The sequence below is a fragment of the Borostomias antarcticus genome, assembly GCF_949987555.1.
Source record: "Borostomias antarcticus genome assembly, chromosome: 15".
Classification (NCBI taxonomy): Eukaryota; Metazoa; Chordata; class Actinopteri; order Stomiiformes; family Stomiidae; genus Borostomias; species Borostomias antarcticus.
In genome coordinates this window covers 15,361,501-15,380,692 of record NC_140248.1, presented here as the reverse complement: position 1 = coordinate 15,380,692, position 19,192 = coordinate 15,361,501, and the positions used below count along the sequence as shown (strand labels likewise).

At 44.5% G+C, this 19,192-nt stretch overlaps 1 protein-coding gene across 1 annotated transcript; it reads right to left on the bottom strand.

The window, feature by feature from the left end:
* Positions 1-837: 837 nt before the first annotated feature.
* On the bottom strand, positions 838-19,012 carry st6gal1 (ST6 beta-galactosamide alpha-2,6-sialyltranferase 1; the record flags this gene model as incomplete). Its single annotated transcript, XM_084450280.1, has 8 exons — positions 18,945-19,012; positions 8,045-8,251; positions 5,956-6,318; positions 5,034-5,298; positions 4,683-4,780; positions 3,141-3,242; positions 2,813-2,987; positions 838-1,109 (listed from the first exon to the last, which is right to left on the bottom strand). Exons 1-8 carry the CDS (start codon positions 18,954-18,956, stop codon positions 838-840), a joined length of 1,494 nt encoding a protein of 497 aa, XP_084306406.1. The 5' UTR covers positions 18,957-19,012.
* Between the last annotated feature and the right edge of the window lie 180 nt (positions 19,013-19,192).

The window sequence follows — 19,192 nt, the reverse complement described above, 5'->3', positions numbered from 1 at the left end:
GTTATTACAACTCATAACACATCCACGGGTATATGGACTAGTTATTACAACTCATAACACATCCACGGGTATATGGACTAGTTATTATAACTCATAACACATCCACGGGTATATGGACTAGTTATTATAACTCATTCAAAAATAATACGAATAATACTCGTAGAAGGCTCGTAGCAGGCTCAAAGCGCACAAGTTACATACTGCAGCTTTAATGTTGCCTCTTTTCAAAGTTCATCTTATTTTCTGTAACATTCATCATGGGATAGAGTAGAGGAGCTGTGTGTGTGTGTGTGTGTGTGTGTGTGTGTGTGTGTGTGTGTGTGTGTGTGTGTGTGTGTGTGTGTGTGTGCGCGCGCGCGCAGCTGGAAGCAGGCATGCAAAGACATTCTTCATAAGGAGAAAAAAGCGGCCCCGCCTCCCTCATTGCTGCTGAGAGGGAGAGAGAGAGCAGAACAGCACCACCTCACTGTGGATGGACTATACAAATACTATTTGTAGGTTTACACTTATATACAGAAATAGAAGCCTGCAAGACAACCAGACCTACATGTGTGTGCATGTGGCGATGTTTATCAGTGTTTGTAATTATTGTGCGTGATCACAGGAAGCCGATGTATGTTTTGAAAATCTGTAGCTTTACGTATTTTTATGACATCAGTTGGCACAGCATTCTCATTTGGTATGACTGTGTCAATCTGGCAGGCGTTTCTGGTCTATGATTGTGTCTGAGGACAGGATGTTTGGTTTTCATGCAGGGCTTGATGTGTGCGTGGCTATGGGGAAAATAATATGCATCTGTGTGTTGGGATTTGAGCAAAGCAGACTTTTTTTTCTCAGTTAGTGCCTGCTGGTACTTCCAGGTCCCAGGGTACAGTTGAGGATGTTGAACCCGGGAAGTGTGACCCGCCCGTGGGTGTAGATGTCCCGGTCGAGCCCCTGGTTCATCCTCTTGACCAGGTTCTTCTCGTAGAGCAGGGGGTGGTAGGCCCCCAGCGTGCACGCTGCATCGTAGAAGCGCTGGTAGTAGTGACACAGCTCAGTCTTCCTCCGGGACGGCAGGAACTCGTACACATGGACGACCTCACACAGGGACAGCATCAGGACCGTGCCTGGGCACAGACATGGGGGTGGACAGAGGGGGAGACCAGGATGAAGGGAATCAGTAACAAATGTATATTTAATTGACAGTTAGATGGATAATAGTACAGTACTGTATGTAACCTAAATTAGTCTCACGTCCTATATTCCTTTTAACTTGCATTTCAGTACTGATAATTTGATTCAACAACTTGGTCGAGGAAAACAAATACTAATGCCTAGCTTACAGTAATTATATTGATTATCCACAACAACCTTGGATTGTTTTAGGAATATCTGTCTTAACATGAATCTGACACAACTAATGACAAAGCCAACATAGCTAATTGTAAAAGACAGTACTAAATCCTCTTTAATTTCCAGTATCCTGACAAACAATCCTCAAAGATATGTGGCAAGTGGTGTGTTTGCACATGATATTAGTGATCACTGTCCAGTAGCATGTGTCAGAAATATTAAACAGCAAATCAGACATTTTAAACACATCTTTTAAATAATTTGTTCGGAGCTCTACAGATCTAGTTATGGCTCTGGATAATTTCTTGTGTATTTTGGTTCCTGTGGTTGATTAACATGACCCTTCTAAACCCCTGTCATAGAGTTGCCCCTGAACGCGTGGTACAGCACTCCAAAAAGCTATCACAGTTCCTCAGGCCTGGGCTGAGGACAGGAAAATGAACCTGCTATCTGATTGGCAGCTTTCCAGGTAATTGAGAAATACATGTACTCTCAGTAAAAAGCCATATCAAGTTTTTATCTTAGCACCATCACTAATGCTGGGCTCACACTTTATGATATTTAAAATCCTAACCGATTTCAAAATCGGGTTGCATCACACACATAAGGAGAATCTTATCAGTTGTTCTTCTCTGGAATTTCAAACATGCACATGTCAAGATATTATCGTGCCCAAAGGGAACAATGAACCACTGGTCTCGCTTGTAGTGGCGTGATAATCTAAATATCAAACATGTTTGATATTATCGGGGCCGCCCCAATGGGTCTGCGAGACAATCAGGAGGTATAAGATTGGATCTGTAAACCGCTCACATTACAAGATAATCTGGGCCGAACATCGTTACTGACCAACATTCCAGATTAGATTTCTCCTCCGATTGTCAGGAGAGGTAAATCTGGGATAAATCAGCCCAAAAATCCTGTAGTGTGAGCCCCGCATAACTCAGCAGGAGATCTGTGTATAGTACATTCTGGAAAACAATGAATGTTCTGAAATGCAGAAACACCAGCGCCTGTCTAGCTCTCTAGCTCTGGCATCACTGCAGATGAGGAGATATCTAATGCTTTCAATCATTTCAAACATTTCATCTTAGCAGGTTTTTTTTATTTGAAAGAACATTTGTCCCTGACCAGATAGTCTCCAGCTCTTCCCTCGCCCAGCTCAGTCATCGTTTATTTTTATTTTTATTTTTAGAGATTTTTTTTTTTTTTTGTATTTATTTGTAGCTTATGTATATTGTATTTATAACTGTATTTTGGTATCCACATTGTATTGTGTGTGTTTTGTCACAGGGCTCCCTTGCAAAAGAGATATTTCTCTCAATGGAACTCCCTATATGAATAAAGGTTAAAAAATGATTTTTTTAAATCCTATGCCATCAGTGTCTGTATAGGAGCGAATGCCATGTGAAAAACTTGAGATCAATAATCTCAATGGCAAAGTGGCAATTTAGTAGGTGTCATATTATTCATGTACCCAGCAGGCCAGAGGAGGGCGGGTTTTTCTGGATGGGTTCTGCCATGTTATCCTGGATTCGTTGCCAGAGCTGCCACTCAAAGCGGGGATGCAGGATGTAGAAAGGCTGGAGGGGGTGGAGCCTCCGATAGCGTTGGTACTGGGCGAAGATGGGATAGTCAGTCCTGTTATACCACTGATGAATAGAGAAAGACTGAGTCATCACATGGGGTAGTCAGTCCTGTTATACCACTGAGGAATAGAGAAAGACAGGCTCGTCAGTATCATGCTTTCATTTCCACTTCACTCTGTGTGTGACGTGACTAGTGTCAGATAATGATGTTCCTACCTTGCTGAGGTCAGCAGAGAAAGGGGCGGGGTCCCAGGCCACCAGGACACCAGTGCTGTACAGAGAACTGGACAGGAAGCGGTGGTCGTCCGAGGCCATCACCTGACAGCAGAGGTTGCCATGGAAACATTGGGTGCATGCCATTAGTCCAGAAGTACCACCTCCACTCCATCACTACTGACTCGTTCACTCCGTGGATTGGATATGAATATGCATGATGGTAGTCAAGCATATTCATAGCACCTGTTGTCCCAATACTGTAGGAGGCGACGGAAGGTACCTCCAAACACCTCCCGAAGGACCAGAGCACGGAGGATACTCATTGGTATGCTTTGCGGAAGCATTTTTGGCCAAAACTCACAATACCTGTCTATTTTCACTTCATTGTTTTACTTCGAGCATGGGATCCATCCATCCATCGTCATCTGCTTATCCGGGGTCGGGTCCTGGGTCTACCCCACGGCCTCCTCCCAGCCGGACACGCCTGGAACACCTCCCTAGGGAGGCGCCCAGGAGGCAACCTCACTAGATGCCTGAACCACCTCAACTGGCTCCTTTCGACGCAAAGGAGCAGCGGCTCTACTCCGAGTCTCTCCGGATGACTGAACTTCTCACCCGATCTCTCAGGGAGACCCCAGCCGGGCCGCTTGTATCCATGATCTAGCTCTCTCGGTCATGACCCACCCTTCATGACCATAGGTGAGGGTGGGGACGAAGATAGACCGGTAGATCGAGAGCTTTGCCTTTTGGCTCAGCTCTCTTTGTGTCACAACAGTGCAGTAAAGTGACTGCAGAACCGCACCAGCTGCTCCGATTCTCCGGCCAAACTCCCTCTCCATGGTTCCCTCACTCGTGAACAAGACCCCCAGATACTTGAACTCCTTCACTTGGGGTAAGGACTCATTTCCTACTCGGAGCGGACAAACCACCAGTTTCCTGCTGAGAATCATGGCCTCAGATTTAGAGGTGCTGATTCTCATCCCAGCCGCTTCACACTCAGTTACAAACCGATCCAGAGAGAGCTGAAGGTCGCAGGCCGATGATGCCATCAGGACCATGTCATCTGCAAACAACAGATGAGAGCGCAGCCCTGGCAGAGGCCAACCCCCACCGAAAAGGAAAACGACTTACTGCCGAGGACATGGACACAGCTCTCACTCTGGGTGTACAAGGATTGGATGGCCCTAAGTAGGGACCCCCTCACCCCTCCCGCATAACCCTCCACAAGACCTCTCGAGGGACCCGGTCATAAGCCTTCTCCAAATCCACAAAACACATGTAGACAGGTTGGGTAAACTCCCAGACGTTCCCAGTTCACCCTCACTACACGCTTGGGTTTTCCCCAAGCATGGGATATGGAGGTATATTTTGAATGAACTGAACTGGACTGAATCAATTAAGTACCTACTGCTACTACTATTGTTACTACAGTACTACTCCTACTACTACTACTACTACTACTACTATACAGATGTGTGTTTGTGGTAACCTCAGAGATCAGCTCTGGTGAGAACGGGTCTGTGATTGGGGAGTGCTACTTACCTGTGAGTTGATGAGACGGATGGTTGTCTTGGAGCCAACGTCCTTCTCGTAGCCCGCAGTGGGCGCGGCGTTGAACCTGAGCACAGCGTCATGAGTGTCTGGGGTTCATAAAATAATGAGAGAAATCACGTATCAGACCCAGTATTGATTATTTTACACATTCAAGTCTCAATATTAGTCTGATGTCTCAATATTAGTATTATTTTCATATTTTTTTGTCCCTTCTTTCTGGTTTGGTCTGCTATGAGAGATGTGCCTGTATTTAAGTGGTGTGTACTCTTGCTGGGTTCACTGTATGTGGAGGATGTGGGTGTGTCGTCAGCTGAAGACAGTATCTTTGGTTGTTCTCACCAATCTCCTTCCCCAGTCCTGAGAAGCGCAACGAGCCTGCCGAGGACACCACGGCACAGGTCTTGAAAGGGCCCAGGTCAGAGGTGAGAGGTTTAGGGGGCAGCTGGGAGGCCCAGGGCAGCGAAGAGAAGGGCGGGAGCTCAGGGGTCAAGGTCGCAACCTCTATCTTCTCCTTTAACTGGCACAGCAGCTCGGGGCCGCTCACCTTAGGCCGACCGACCACACCCCCAGTACCAGAGAACTCCACCCCGTACTTATTCATCGCCTAGGAGACAGGAGGTGCAAGTAGATGGGATTGAGAAAAGACCAGCAGAGGTGATGGAAGAGAAAACGAGGAAAAGAGAGAGATCAGAAGATGAGGACAAAGAGAAAACATGAGGAAAAGAGAGACTGAAAACTTATTAAGACGGTTGCTTAAGATTTTACCATAGAGTTGTGTGATATTACATTACATTCCAGTCATTTAGGAGATGCTTTTATCCAAGCGACTTAAAATAATTGCATCTAATTTAGGAAGTCAGTGTACTACTACTCACCAGAGCTCGTAAGTGCATCTCCTTTCTAAAAAAGTGACTATGAGCATAATCTAGTGCTGAAGCCAAAGTGCAAGAGTAGCAAAATATCAATACAGTGGGAAAGAGTTAAGATGAAGGATCCTGGTAATAATAATAATAATAATAATACATTTTATTTATAAGACGCCTTTCAGGTCACTCAAGGTCACCGTACAGGATAAAAAAGACAATAAAATATACAATAGACAAAACATACAAAATTACAAAATTAGATACAAAATTAAGAATTGGAAGAGTTTGCAGCAGAACATCAACATGACTAGGCTAATGGTAGTACTGTAAGATGGCAAGAATAAAGTTTTAAATGAGCTCTGTCAGTCTGAAATGCCTTATGCTTTCTCTCTGACCTGGTAGTTCTGCACCACCTTCCTCAGCCGGCTTCCCAGCATGCTGCTGGACATCTCATCGTCCCAGACCTCGCCCAGCGCTCCGTTGGGCCCGAAGAACCCAGCATCTCCCCCGCTCAGTTCCCCACGACGGCGCCCGCCAAACAGGGTCTCCATGGCACGCCTGAAGGGGCGGGGCAGTAGCCAAGCAAGAAACCCTGACGGCTCCCGCTCTCTCTGTCTCTGCTTGGGGGGCGTTTCTTTAACGTCCTGGGTGTGGTTTAGAGACGAGAGGACAGGGATTGCACGGCGTGGGTTGCCGGGGACGACACCCGGATGTTTCTGAGGATCGATATACATTGGCTTGGAACCTCCCCGTAGCACCTGTGAGAGATGGACAGATGACTGATGAATCAGACGCATTTGGGGCACAGATTGAGAATCACAAATATTAAAGGTGCAATAGTCAAGAGGCTATGTGTAGGCTAATCATAAAATGTAGGCTAATCATAAAAAAAAAAAACTCTTAACAAGGCTTGTGAGCCAATAGTATTAGGACTCCTACCTCCCAACATACCGTGTGGTACCAACGTTGTAATATTATAGGCTCAGCCTTGTTAGAGGCGGGTACCAAACCAGACAGAGGTAAACAGGACGTTCTTGTCAAACCCGTCAAAACCTCTTCAATTACATTCAGACTCAATCATATTTTTGGGGAAAAGCAATACTTTTATTCTGCACCTTTCTAAAAGCTCTGTGGATGTTTTTATTTTATTTTATTATTTGTCTACATAAAATCTTTATAACCTTTAAAGCTGCAATATGTAAGATTTTACCATTTTAAATATTGCTATATTGCTATGATAAATTGAGTGTTGTAAGTGATTGACCTCCTCTATGAAAACCATGTCTTTATAGACTGCTGTTTGGCTCTGCTACAGCAATATACATAAATTATCTTCCCACTGTATGCAAAGAGTCTGAGATTCAAATGATGATACTGTTATTTATGCACATGCAGTGACCAAACAGCAAGTTGAATGTAAGCTTACGGCAGTGATGACCTGTTACTCAATGGCTTAATAACTCAGGTCTTCACTTAAACATAAAGAAAACAGTTTGTATGTTTTTACTAAGAGGTCAACAGATAATATCACACTTAATGTCGTAGGGGAAAAGCTAACAGTGAAATATCAAATATCTTGTTGTAACAATGGATTCTAATCTTATTTTTAAAAACAAAGATTGTGCTGGTTGCTGTAACTGTTCACTGATTCTTGTAACCAGGGCACCATTGTGAATGAGACCCTGGTCTCAATGGGCTTTCCCTGGCTAAATAAAAGCTCAACTTGTCACATTTCTGCCATATCAGAAACTGTCTACTAAGGCAGCAACATTATATTTCAAAGCCATGATCATGTCCTATTTGTCATCCTGTTTGACTAGCTGGACACAAGCCTCCTATACAACACTTAATCAGTATACTGTACCACCAGGTGCTTGACAGGAGGCCAAACACCTATCACTATCGTTACTGCGTAAAATCATAATTTATTGAGCTGGGACAAATTCACAGACACTTGTCTTGTCTATAAGATTCTGCATGACACACTAGAGGTCTGTGGCAAGAAGAAATTGCGCAATACCTATGAGGAGTACTGCCTTTAGACAGTCACCGTTTTCAGTGAGAGCAGACACAGCCTGACTCAGACTGAATTGCCATTTCGTTTCACTTCATTATTCAGTCTGAACAGGCTCCCGTTGCAGCCATTTTCTGAGATGGCCGTTGCCAAAAAGGGATTCCTCAGAGATTAGTTGATCCCCTTAATCACAGCATTTGACATCAAATTCAAAGGACACTGATTGGCCTGGTTGGAATTCCAACTGAGAAATCACGACGAGAGCCTTTCCAGACCCTGGATCGTGTTTCGAAAATTAAAGTGGGCGTGTGATTCAGGGGCTGGAGCCAGACTAGCCCACACATGGAACAGCACCACAATATGAATATGGTGATGATGAACTCCATGTCTTCAACACTGATAACCGATCGTCTCAGAAAGACGGTGAGACGGGTACGCCAGCGACAGCTATTAAGAGAGTAAAGGCAAACCTTGATGACAGAGTGTGCACGGGGCTGGGCGCGGGTGCGTGCCCGAACGCCAAAGATGGCATCGGTGACAGGCACGCTGTTCTCGGCGCAGAGGGCGTAGAGCAGCGCCATGGAGATACAGAAGAAGCCCATGCACAAAGCACCCCGGCGGGCCCGACGGCGCAGGCGCCACAGCAGGCTGACCCGGTCCATCGCTGCCCCAGGGATCTGGAGGACAGACAGAGGAGGGGGAGGGGGAGCTGGTTAACCAGAGAGGATGTGTGGGTGGAGAGAGAGATGGAGGTTGCATTACTCATGCACTTTGGCTTTAGCACTAGATTATGCTCTTTGTCACTTGTTTATAAAGGAGATGCACTTGTTCTGGTGAGTACACTTATAAAAGCATCTGCTAAATGACTAATGTAAATGTAATGTAATGCTCCAAGAGGGTCAGAGGAGAGGTGAGGGCAGATATACATTTCTTACAGGGGATTAGCGGAGTCATTAATACAGGACATTATTATTACAGCAGCATGAAGCGACCAAGTGCCAGCCACACTCACAGCTGGAGCAATGCAATCGCTGCAAAAAACAGACGATGGCATCAAAAGACAACATTTGTGGAACACTTGAAAAACACCCTTTTAAAATCTGCCTTTTATCTAATGAGCAAACAGCTTGGCATTCTATCAAACAAACAGACAGTTACACACACTTCCCCCTCGGGGGATCAATAAAGTATCTATCTACACTACACACTATTTATCAGGTGATTTATCTAGTGCTGTGGTATGACAGAGAAAAGAGAGATGGATAGAATGAAAGACAAGCTGATGGGAAGAATAAAGTGCAGCGACGAGAGAAGAACAAAGAGAGAGAGGAAGAGAAATAGAAAAGAACATACAGAGGGGAAGAGAGGCATGCTGGGACACTGCCCTGGGCCAAATGGGCTCAGAGGAATGGAGAGAAGAGAAGAGTCTGTTGTAATGAAATGAAGGGCTGGAGGATGAGAGAACAGAATGAGAGGTTGGCCAGGGAGGAATAGAATGACTGATTCAGACTGACCTACTGACGACATCTGAACTAGAAAACAGACTGAGGGATTTTAACATTCAAAAGGAGCAGGGATCATGCCAATATTCCAGCCCGTTGCCTCTAATATTAAAGCTTGGCAGAATATTGACAAACATTGGATGTCAGAATACAGTTTTTTGTGAATAGTGACGTTTTTTGTGACTACATCCAAGACTCTAGTAGTAGATGTTTTTAAAGAGGAGTGTAGATGTTTCCAGTACACTGTTTATAAGTAGGGGTGGTGGATTGAATGGTAAATGAACTGCACTTATATAGTGCTTTCATCCAAAGGGCTTTACAATGAAGGCCTCTCATTCACCCATGACGGCGGCAGCTCATTGGGAGCAATTTGGGGTTCAGTCTCTTGCCCAAGGAAACTTCAACATGTTGTCAGGAGGAGCCGGGATTCAAACCGCCGACCCTACGATCATTGGACAATCTGCTCTACCTCCTGAGCTACAGCCGCCCATACTGTTTACCCTGTACAGTTTAATGTAGATTTGTTCCATCTGCAGCTTTACTGTATATAACGTTTGTTTGCTGACTTTCTTGGCTCCCCTAGGAAGGGATTGTATGGGTATTTTCCCAGTTAAATAAATAAACTAATAAAAATAAACTAAATCCTATTATGGAGTTTCACCAGCTGTTTGAACCTCTGAGTGCAAAGCTGTTAATTTATCATCGTGAGTGGGTGAGCGCTAGGCAGAGCTGATGTTTGTTACTGGACTGGGCTGTCACACACACACACACACACACATACACACACACACACACACACACACACACACACACATACACACACACACACTCTCTCAATAACATGCTGTCACACTAAACACAGCTTGTATACAGTACTAAGAAACGGTGCTGTGAAGAGAACGGTTGAAAATGTGACTTAGTGTGGACGCTAGCAAGACAGAGATTGTGTTAGTGTGTGTTTTACCAATACACAGAGGGAAATGGGAGCAGGTCAAAATTGATTGGTAGTAATGCTTTTAAGTGTGTTCGTATGGGTGTGTGTGTGTATGTGTATGTGTGTGTGTATCTCTCTCTCTCTCTGTCTCTCTCTCTCTCTCTCTCACCATCTACTGTAACTAGCCTTGCATCACCAGGCTCTCCTCAGGTCTAGAGCCCGCGGGTATCCTGTCACACAAGTGCTGTCTCGAGCAGCAATCGCTATGAATTACAATAAAACATGGACATACCAAACAAAGTAGCCTATTCCAGAATAAGTTATTGCTGCGTTCCATCATAGGTTTATGGGTAGGCCTGTTTTTGGACAGTATCCGCATAGACTGGAAACCACAACTGCAAAGCAAATAGGCCCCAGGCTAACTATAACTAACTAAACTTCCTGATACAGAGGGTGGTTGGTCTGTAGCTGCACAGGACTGCAGATAATTTCTGAAATTAGAATGTCCATGTTATGTTGTGCTATTAGTGAGAGAACACCCTTTGCCCAGAGCCACAGGCATGGCCGTTGCTATGGGCGGGCATTTAATTCATTAATTAAATTGTGTAAATTAATCATAGTATTTTTCTGTTAAAAATACTAACTTAAGATTCCTTATGAATGAAGACATTAAGAAACAATGGTGTGTTTTTTGTTTGACGCCCGACATACAGGCCGGTAAAAAGGAAGTTACACCAATGTAGTGGTTACCCTAAGTATGATTTCAGTTGTGAATTAAGCTGAGCTGTGCTTTCCAGGCCAAGCTGACTGCCATCACAGCTTTGCCCTAACTTTGAGGACATCTACCAAATTTGAATTTTGAAATTTGAATGTGTGAAAACTTAACGTTTTCTCCGGGCATCAGCATCATATGTTACACAAACACAAGTTCAACATACTATCAGTCAGAGGGAGAACGAGAGCTCAGTATAATTAGTATGCATCAGTGCTGCACAAATACAATAGCAGCATTGTATTATCAAAAATAGTTAATAATAATTGTGCCCCCTCATGTAGTTCATGTGCCCCCCTTAAAGGAGTAGTAAAGGGAAAATGCATGTTTAGCCCTGTTTTAAGGTTACTTATGATCATATACAATGGTTCAGATCAAAACATTGACAAAACTAGCACTTTTGAGCACCGTTTTGGTGTTTTGGTCATACAATGGATGTGGGTGGGCACCGTGAAAAATCATTCAAAAAACATGTTAAACTCTCAATTTCAAAGAGAAGAAACTCACCGAGGTGTTAGTTGGCGTTCTGACATATAATTCGCCATAAAGTAAGATTCTAGTTAATCTGGAAAGGCTTTTTAAAATATTTAGCATAGAACTATTTAGTCGCAGCACATACGTGTGTATTCCGCAAACTAGGTAGCCTAGCAACATAAACATTAACAATAGCTACCGTAAGTAGTTCCGCATCCTGAATCCCCTCTGCGGATTGATCTACACATCTACAACGGTCACTTCAATACGAGTCAATGGATTTCATAAAATGATCAATAAAACCCTACAGGATTCATACTTTGCAGCGAATTTGATGTCAGAACACCAACGGACACCAATTACCCCCTCATTGAGCTTCTTGTCTTTGAAATCGAGAGTTTAACATGTTTTTGAAAGATTTTTCAAGGTGCCCACCCACATCCATTGTATGACCAAAACGGTGGTAGAGCAATTATCAGACTTTCTCAAAAGAGCTAGTTTTGTCAACGTTTTGGTCTGAACCATTGTATATGATTTGGATATGCATTTTACCTTTACTACTCCTTTAAGACTGAGCCAGTGCCATGCCCATATCCCTACCCAGCACAGGCTTCAGTGTTCATTACCATACCAGCAAGCCAGATGTACAGTAAAACAGTAAGCATGTTGTCACCCATCATGCACGTTCCTGTGTGGTAATGAAGGAAATGGGATATTTTCTAACATTTTCTAAGTGTGCACAGTATTTAACTCCCGGAGTTCTAAACTCTGTGTGAAAAGTAGAAGGGCCTTTGACTCTCCTCAATTGTCAGTTTTTTGTGGCAAAGGAAAGCAGACAACACTGTTACTGTTTCTGGATCTGTGAAACGTAAGACTGTCTGCAGCTAAATCAAAGGATTCAGTGTCGTATGATACAGATGCCGCAACTGTCCGCTGGGTTTCAATCGGCTCGTTTCTCGTTCCTGTCTACAGCGCGTTGTTCACACTCACAAGAGAGCTCATTTCGTCTCAACATGAGCTTGACTTTGCATATCTGTACTATGATCACGGAGGTCAAGAGCTCAGTGGTCAACTATACAACTGATCCACACAGATTCCCCACTTAAGGGCATGACTCACTTTGTCCCAGTTGGGGGCTGGACACATAATATGACCTAGCCATAGTATATTTTTGATCTATCCAACATGACCGAACTACCAAAATAAGATTCATCCGACCTATGAAATATAACGAGTAGAGAATGACTCTGAGTAGAGTCAGGGGCCCTTCTACTTTTCACACAGAGTTTAGAACTCTGGGAGTTAAATACTATTGTACTATTTATTTTTCCTTTTATCATATCCATATGATACAGTATGGTGGTTCCTTTGTTCCTTGACTGTGATTTAAACTGTTATTGTTCCTTATGTCACATGTACTGTACTACCCGACGTCTATCTTGATATGAACTACATAATGGTGTCATATAAGCCCATGTGGGCTGGGCAATACCCTTTCCATGACACAATAATAAAAAAAACTCATTCATTCATTCATTCAATGATAATTGTACCCCCAATGCACCAAACCTTGATACTAACCTACTGTATGTTACCATGAGAAGTTGGTTGCCCGGGTGTCAGACATGGTAGTGCAAAATATCATTGGCCTATGTCAAGAAGTACACAAGACCAGGGGTTCAAAAAGTAAAGCTTTTAATTTAGTTGAATGGAGAAGGTTAATTCCTTACAAAAAGGCATTCCTTCAGGTCCGCGGGATAGCCCAAAGTGTAGCCGTGTAGCACTCGGAAAAAAGTCTCTTCAGCAATTAAACACAAACATCCTTACAGTGCCAGCATTCAGGAAGTGTAGAGATGCTGGAATTTTTTAGATAAAAAAAGTACATTACAATAAAAATATTTGTTAGATTTTTTTTTTTATGTTGCCGGCGCCGCGGTCGTATTCAAAGGGTTAATGAACTCTTCTTAGCAAGAGGAGAAAACAAAGTGCAAGGCTTTGCCAGTTCACCAGGAGAGGCCACAGACCAGTCATTCCACCACTCTCCCTCCACCATGGGGCAGAAATAGGCCTCCCTTGAGGCAATCACTGGGCTTGATATCCCTCAAGTAGACCTATGTGCTCACCTGCACACAGACTCCAGGGGAGTAGTAGCCTACGTAGTATTGTCGCCTCACAGCAAGAAGTTCGCCGGGCCTTTCTGTGCAGAGTTTGCATGTTCTCACCGTGTTCCCAAGGGTTTCCTTCCAAGAACACAATATGAAAAACATGCAGAAGAACAGATCACTAACGCTGTTCATCCCTGACAAAGACGGACAGAAGCACTTGGTAGGTCCCCGGGGCGCGGCCCATGCACGCTGCCTGCTGTCTGCTCCCGGCTGCCCTTGGGGGAAGGACGACGGAATGGATTAAGCACAGAAAAACATTTCATCTGCGACCCTGATGCACATGTTTGTTCCTATGTGTCGCCCTTTGCACATGTGTGTTGATGTGTAGTGTTGCATGACAATAAAGATTTCTTCTAGTTTCTTTAGAGGGTGGCCATTCATGCAGTCCCAACCTCTGATGTTTAGCTCCCACTTGAGGTCCTGGGAGATGGTGGTGCGTAGGAAGCGGAAGGAATCCACAGTGGTCACTGGGGTCATTCAGTGTGATGGGGGTGAGGGGGACTGGTTTCTTTCTTAGGTCTACAACAATCTCCACTGTCTTGAGAGCATTGAGCTCCAGTTTGTTTTGGCCACACCAGGACAGCAGCTGGTCAATCTCCCACCTGTAGGCGGACTCATCACCCTCTGAGATGAGTCTGATGAGGGTTGAGTCTTCCGCAAACTTTAGGAGCTTGACAGACTGGTGGGTGGAGGTGCAGCTGTTCATGTACAGGGAGACGAGTAGAGGGGAAAGAACACAGCCTTGGGGGAGCCTGTGCTGATGGTCCTGGAATCAGAGACATGCTTGCCCAGTTGCATGTGCTGCCTCCTGTCAGACAGGAAGTCTATGATCCACCTACCCACCTATCCACCTGTGTGTGTCCGACTTTTCTGGAGTCGAGCACACACAGCTGTGAGAGCACCCCCTCCAGAATGGGCGGGAGGATGGTGTTGAAAGCAGAGCTGAAGTCCTGAAAGTAGTGAAGGGCCATGTTTACTGCGTCGTCCACTGACCTGTTGACTGTACGCGAACTGCAGGGGGTCCAGGAGAGGGTCTGTGATGGATTTGAGATGCCGCAGAACAAGGCGCTCAAAAACCTTCATTGCTACAGAGGTCAGCTTTCTTGGGGACGGGGATGATGGTGGAGGTCTGGAAGCAGGCTGGAACATGGCATGTCTCTAGTGAGGTGTTGAAGTCAGTATACACCGGGGACAGTTGATCAGCTCAGTACTTCAGCATGGAGGGGGAGACAGATTCTGTCCCGGACACTTTCCAGGGGTTCTGTCTCTTGAACGGGCAGTTCACGTCCTTTTCTAGAATGGTAAGAAGCTGTATTGCAGTGGGGGGGGCAGTTGTAGAAAGATCCGGACCCCTGCTGGGGTGGGGGCTGGGTTATTGATGGGAATGATGTGGGACGGGGGACTGGGGGGTAGGGGGGGGGGGCATTGTTTGTCAATCCTGCAGTAGAACTCGTTCAGGTCGTTGGCTAGGCGTGAGTTGTCAGTAGCCTGGGGGGATCTCATGTTTGTAGTTTGTGATTTGTCTGAGGCCTTTCTAGACAGAGGACGTATTTCCATCTGAGAATTGGTGATTGGTGTTGGAGTTTCTCAGAGTAGTGATGTTTAGCCTCCTTCACAGCCTTGCTGAATCTGTACTTGGCCTCTTTCCTTGTCTCCACTCTTTCTTACTTCCTCTTTCTCAAATTAAATTCAATTAAATTCAATTAAATTCAATTAAATTCAAATTTTATTTATATAGCACATTTAAAAACGACTACGGTCGAGCCAAAGTGTAGAACAGATAGGTGGCAATACATAAATTAAATACATAATAAATAACATAATAAATAATTAAACTAAATAAAAACAAAACATACAGGCACAGAATAAAATAGCAGCAACAGTACCAGAAAATATAAAAACACAGAATGATGAGATGTCGTGCTGAACTAATCAAAGGCCAGGGAGAAAAAGTGCATTTTGAGGAGTGATTTAAAAACCCCTAGGGTCTGGGCCGATCTAATATGAATGGGTAGGCTATTCCAGAGCCGTGGGCCAGCGGCTGCAAAGGCTCGGTCCCCTCTCGTTTTAAGCCTAGTTTTAGGCACATCCAGCAGCATTTGGTCAGCTGACCTTAAAGCTCTGGCTGGGGAATGGCGATGCAGGAGTTCATCTAAGTAGGGAGGGGCCAGCCCATTCATCCGTCCATCCATCCAAGCTTGAAATTAACTCTAAAACTGACAGGAAGCCAGTGAAGCGAGGCCAGGATGGGGTGATGTGGTCTCGCTTTTTGGTGCCAGTAAGGAGGCGAGCAGCGGCATTCTGAACAAGCTGTATAGGCGCCTGAGTGTAGACTGGTCTTAGCCCACATATAGGGAGTTGCAATAATCAAGCCTGGAGGTAATGAATGTATTGATTACCCTCTCTAGGTCAGCTGGGGGAAATGTAGGGCTTGGACTTGGCTAGCAGTCTTAGCCAGTCCAGCCTTAACTTCCTGAGTCTGGCTGTGAACCAGGGCTTGTTGTTGTCATAACTAATCTTGGTGCAGTTTGGAACATATACGCTCTCACAGAGGCTGATGAATGACATCACAGTGTCTGTCTATTCATCCTGGCTGTTACCGGTCTCTATGTCTGCCCAGTCAACATAGCACCCATCACAGCCAGCCTGTTTTATCCACGTGCGTGATTCATCCTTAGCTTCGCTGGTCCATTTTTTGAATGTCCTAACGACAGGCTTAGAGAGTTTCAGTTTCTGCCTGTATTCAGGGATCAAGTGGTGAATGGCGTGATCAGAGTGGCCCAGCGCAGCATGGGAGACGGCGTGGTAGGCGTTGTTTAGAGTGGTGTAACAATGGTCTAGACTGTTCTCCTCCCTGGTTGAGCATTAGCTAGGCCTAGTTTTGGAGTGCCCTCGACTGGGTAGTGGCCCTTCAGAACGGAGCCAAAAGGGGTAGGCGATGAAATCTTAACCTAAGAAATGGGACACCACTCGTTACGTCTTCAATCAGAATTTTATTAGTTGCCTGATTTTCTGTGGAGTAATATTTGTTACTATAATAATAGTAATCATACTGTAACATCCCAGGGACTCCACAGAAAATCAGGCAACTAATAAAATTTTGATTGAAGACGTAGCTAGTGATGTCCCATTTCTTAGGTTAAGATTTCAACCCCTAAAAAAAAAAACTCGTTTTGGAGGGCTGTTTGAACGTCCACTAGCCCTTGATATGCCCCCTAGCCCTAGAAGCTAAAAGGAATGGGACACACTACCCTACGTGTGAACGCGCAAAATGTAGGGGTAGGGCCAAGGGCTAAGGCTAACTGTGGGGGGGGGGGGGGGGGGTTGGGTGTATTGGGATTGGGCCTTTATCTGCAGGCAGTATTTGAGGAGTTCACTGCTGAGATTAGCTCTGAAGTCGCCCAGTACAATAACAAAATGTCTGGGTACATACACTCCACACCCCGGATCTGGTTAGCGGGCATGCATTGGGCCTCTTGCACTGCAGCATGGGCTGGAATGTACATGCCAGCCAAAATAAAAGATGTAAACTCATGGGGGAAGTAGAATGATTTATAGACAATTATTATGAAATATTTGGACTGACACATACTAATTATACTAAGCTCTCTCATTCTCACTCGGACTCAACTGAGTATTGAATCTTCTCATCAAAATGTCCTTCGACTCCTTCCATTAATTGAACTTGTTCCTTTTCAAAGGCAAGCTGAATAAGTCTTGTGTTTGTGCAACAAACTATGCTGATGCTCAGAGAAAACATTTATAAGTGTTCAAAAGGAGTTTTCACACGTTGCAGTAGATATCCTCAAAGTTAGGGCAAGGACAGAGATAATAATTGTACCCACAATGCACCTAGCCCCGATAGTAACCTATGAGAATACTAACATTTACTGTAGAGCAAGGACCAAAAGAGCACTTAAGCTACACACCTTGCTGTGAACTCTGTGGTTATAAAGTTGACGAGCCACTGAGTAGAATAGACTTATATAAAAAATATAATTTTAACTTTTACTGAGACACCAAGGATAGTTTTTAATGTAGCCTACAAAGCAAATGTTATTTAGCAATGGGAAAAATGAACTGTGACAAGCGCCACCAGGTTGTGGACTCTGGTACATGATGTGTGATGGACAAACCAACACACGAAAGCACTAACGTACACAGGTCGGCCTAAAGTCCCTTCACCCAACCGGGTGCTGTATACAAATTAGAGGGGAGGAAATCCTGCATTGATCACTTCAGTAATGACAGCAACGATGACATGAAGAGGACCAGCAAGTGACTCAGGAGCAATGTCGAGATGTAGGCCTAATGATAGGCTCATTACAAGGAATCTTTAGGAAGGGACATAAGGTCACTGCGTGCCCGCAGACCGGTGCCAAGTTTGAAAACTTTCAGGTTGGCCGTCATTGAAGTGAATGGGATCGTCATCTCCTTGTTTACGAATTGTCATTTTCACAGATCAGAATAAAAATAGAAATATAAAAAATTAAAAGATCAGAACCCTGGATGGCAGAATCATATGTAGTTTGTTGCATTGTTAACAGAAAATGTGAATAGAATAGATGAGATAAAAGCAATCTGTCAAACTATAAATGAATTGGCAGGAAACATCTGGCTGCACTGCCCTGAGTGATAAGAGCAGCTGTCTACTCTCTCTCCCTCCTCTCTCTCTCTCTCTCTCTCTCTCTCTCAATCTTTCTCTCTCTCTCTCAATGTCACACAAACACTCACGCTTTTTTATCCCCCACTGCTTAAGTGGTTATGAAATAGAGAGGCCATAGAGAATGTGGAATGAGAAATGTATGGTGAAATTGAACTCCATGCATTAGAATGGCTGGGAAGCCGAGATGTGGGTTTTGATCTCTCTTTAACGATATGACATGATGACACAACTTTAACCAGAAAGCTAACACATACACACGCACGAACAAACGCACACACACATACACACGCGCGAGCACATACACACACACACACGCACACACACACACACACACACACAAACCTCCTAGTTTAGTGCGATGCCACATACAGCTGTGTGATGGAAGGATTGTTGGGGGTGCAGATGTAGCTTGTGTTTTGTTGCAAGAAAACAGAAACACACACGAGTCACATTCAAGTTAGTTACTGGCTGTGCAGAAACCATCTTAATCAGTAGACTAATGAGATTAACACAGCAGAGACCCTATTCACCCTGCTCTGCGGGGGGACAGGAGAGAGCCGAGACTAGCCATTGTTTTGTAAATATGCACCTTAAAATCCCATCCATTTGTGAAATGAAATCCCTGAGTCAGCATCCACACAGTATAGGCTGCTAGGCTACTCCTCATATCCGTGTACCCGACTTTCTTCTCCAATTACGAAACCCTATAGATGTTCTTTTTCTATAACCTAGCCTACACAAGTTGTTCTCTGAGTAGTTAAGATATGAGTAAATTAGTCTAGATAGAAAAGAGAGTTTGATTCCATTCAACCCATAGGAATTGCGTATCATGAGGACGCGCTGTGTGATCAGCTTACCTTGTACCCCATGTTGTCCCAGTAGCACGGTGTTTCAGTTGTTGCTTAGTTACCTGCCTCCATCTGCAAGATCCGCATCTTCCCTCGCGCCAGAGAGCGGCCTGTGGATGGAAGCACGGACAGTCAGACTGGACCCGTTATAGGATTGACATTCAGACAGACAGAAAAGACAGACAGAAAAGACAGACAGACAGACAGACAGACAGACAGACAGACAGACAGACAGACAGACAGACAGACAGACAGAC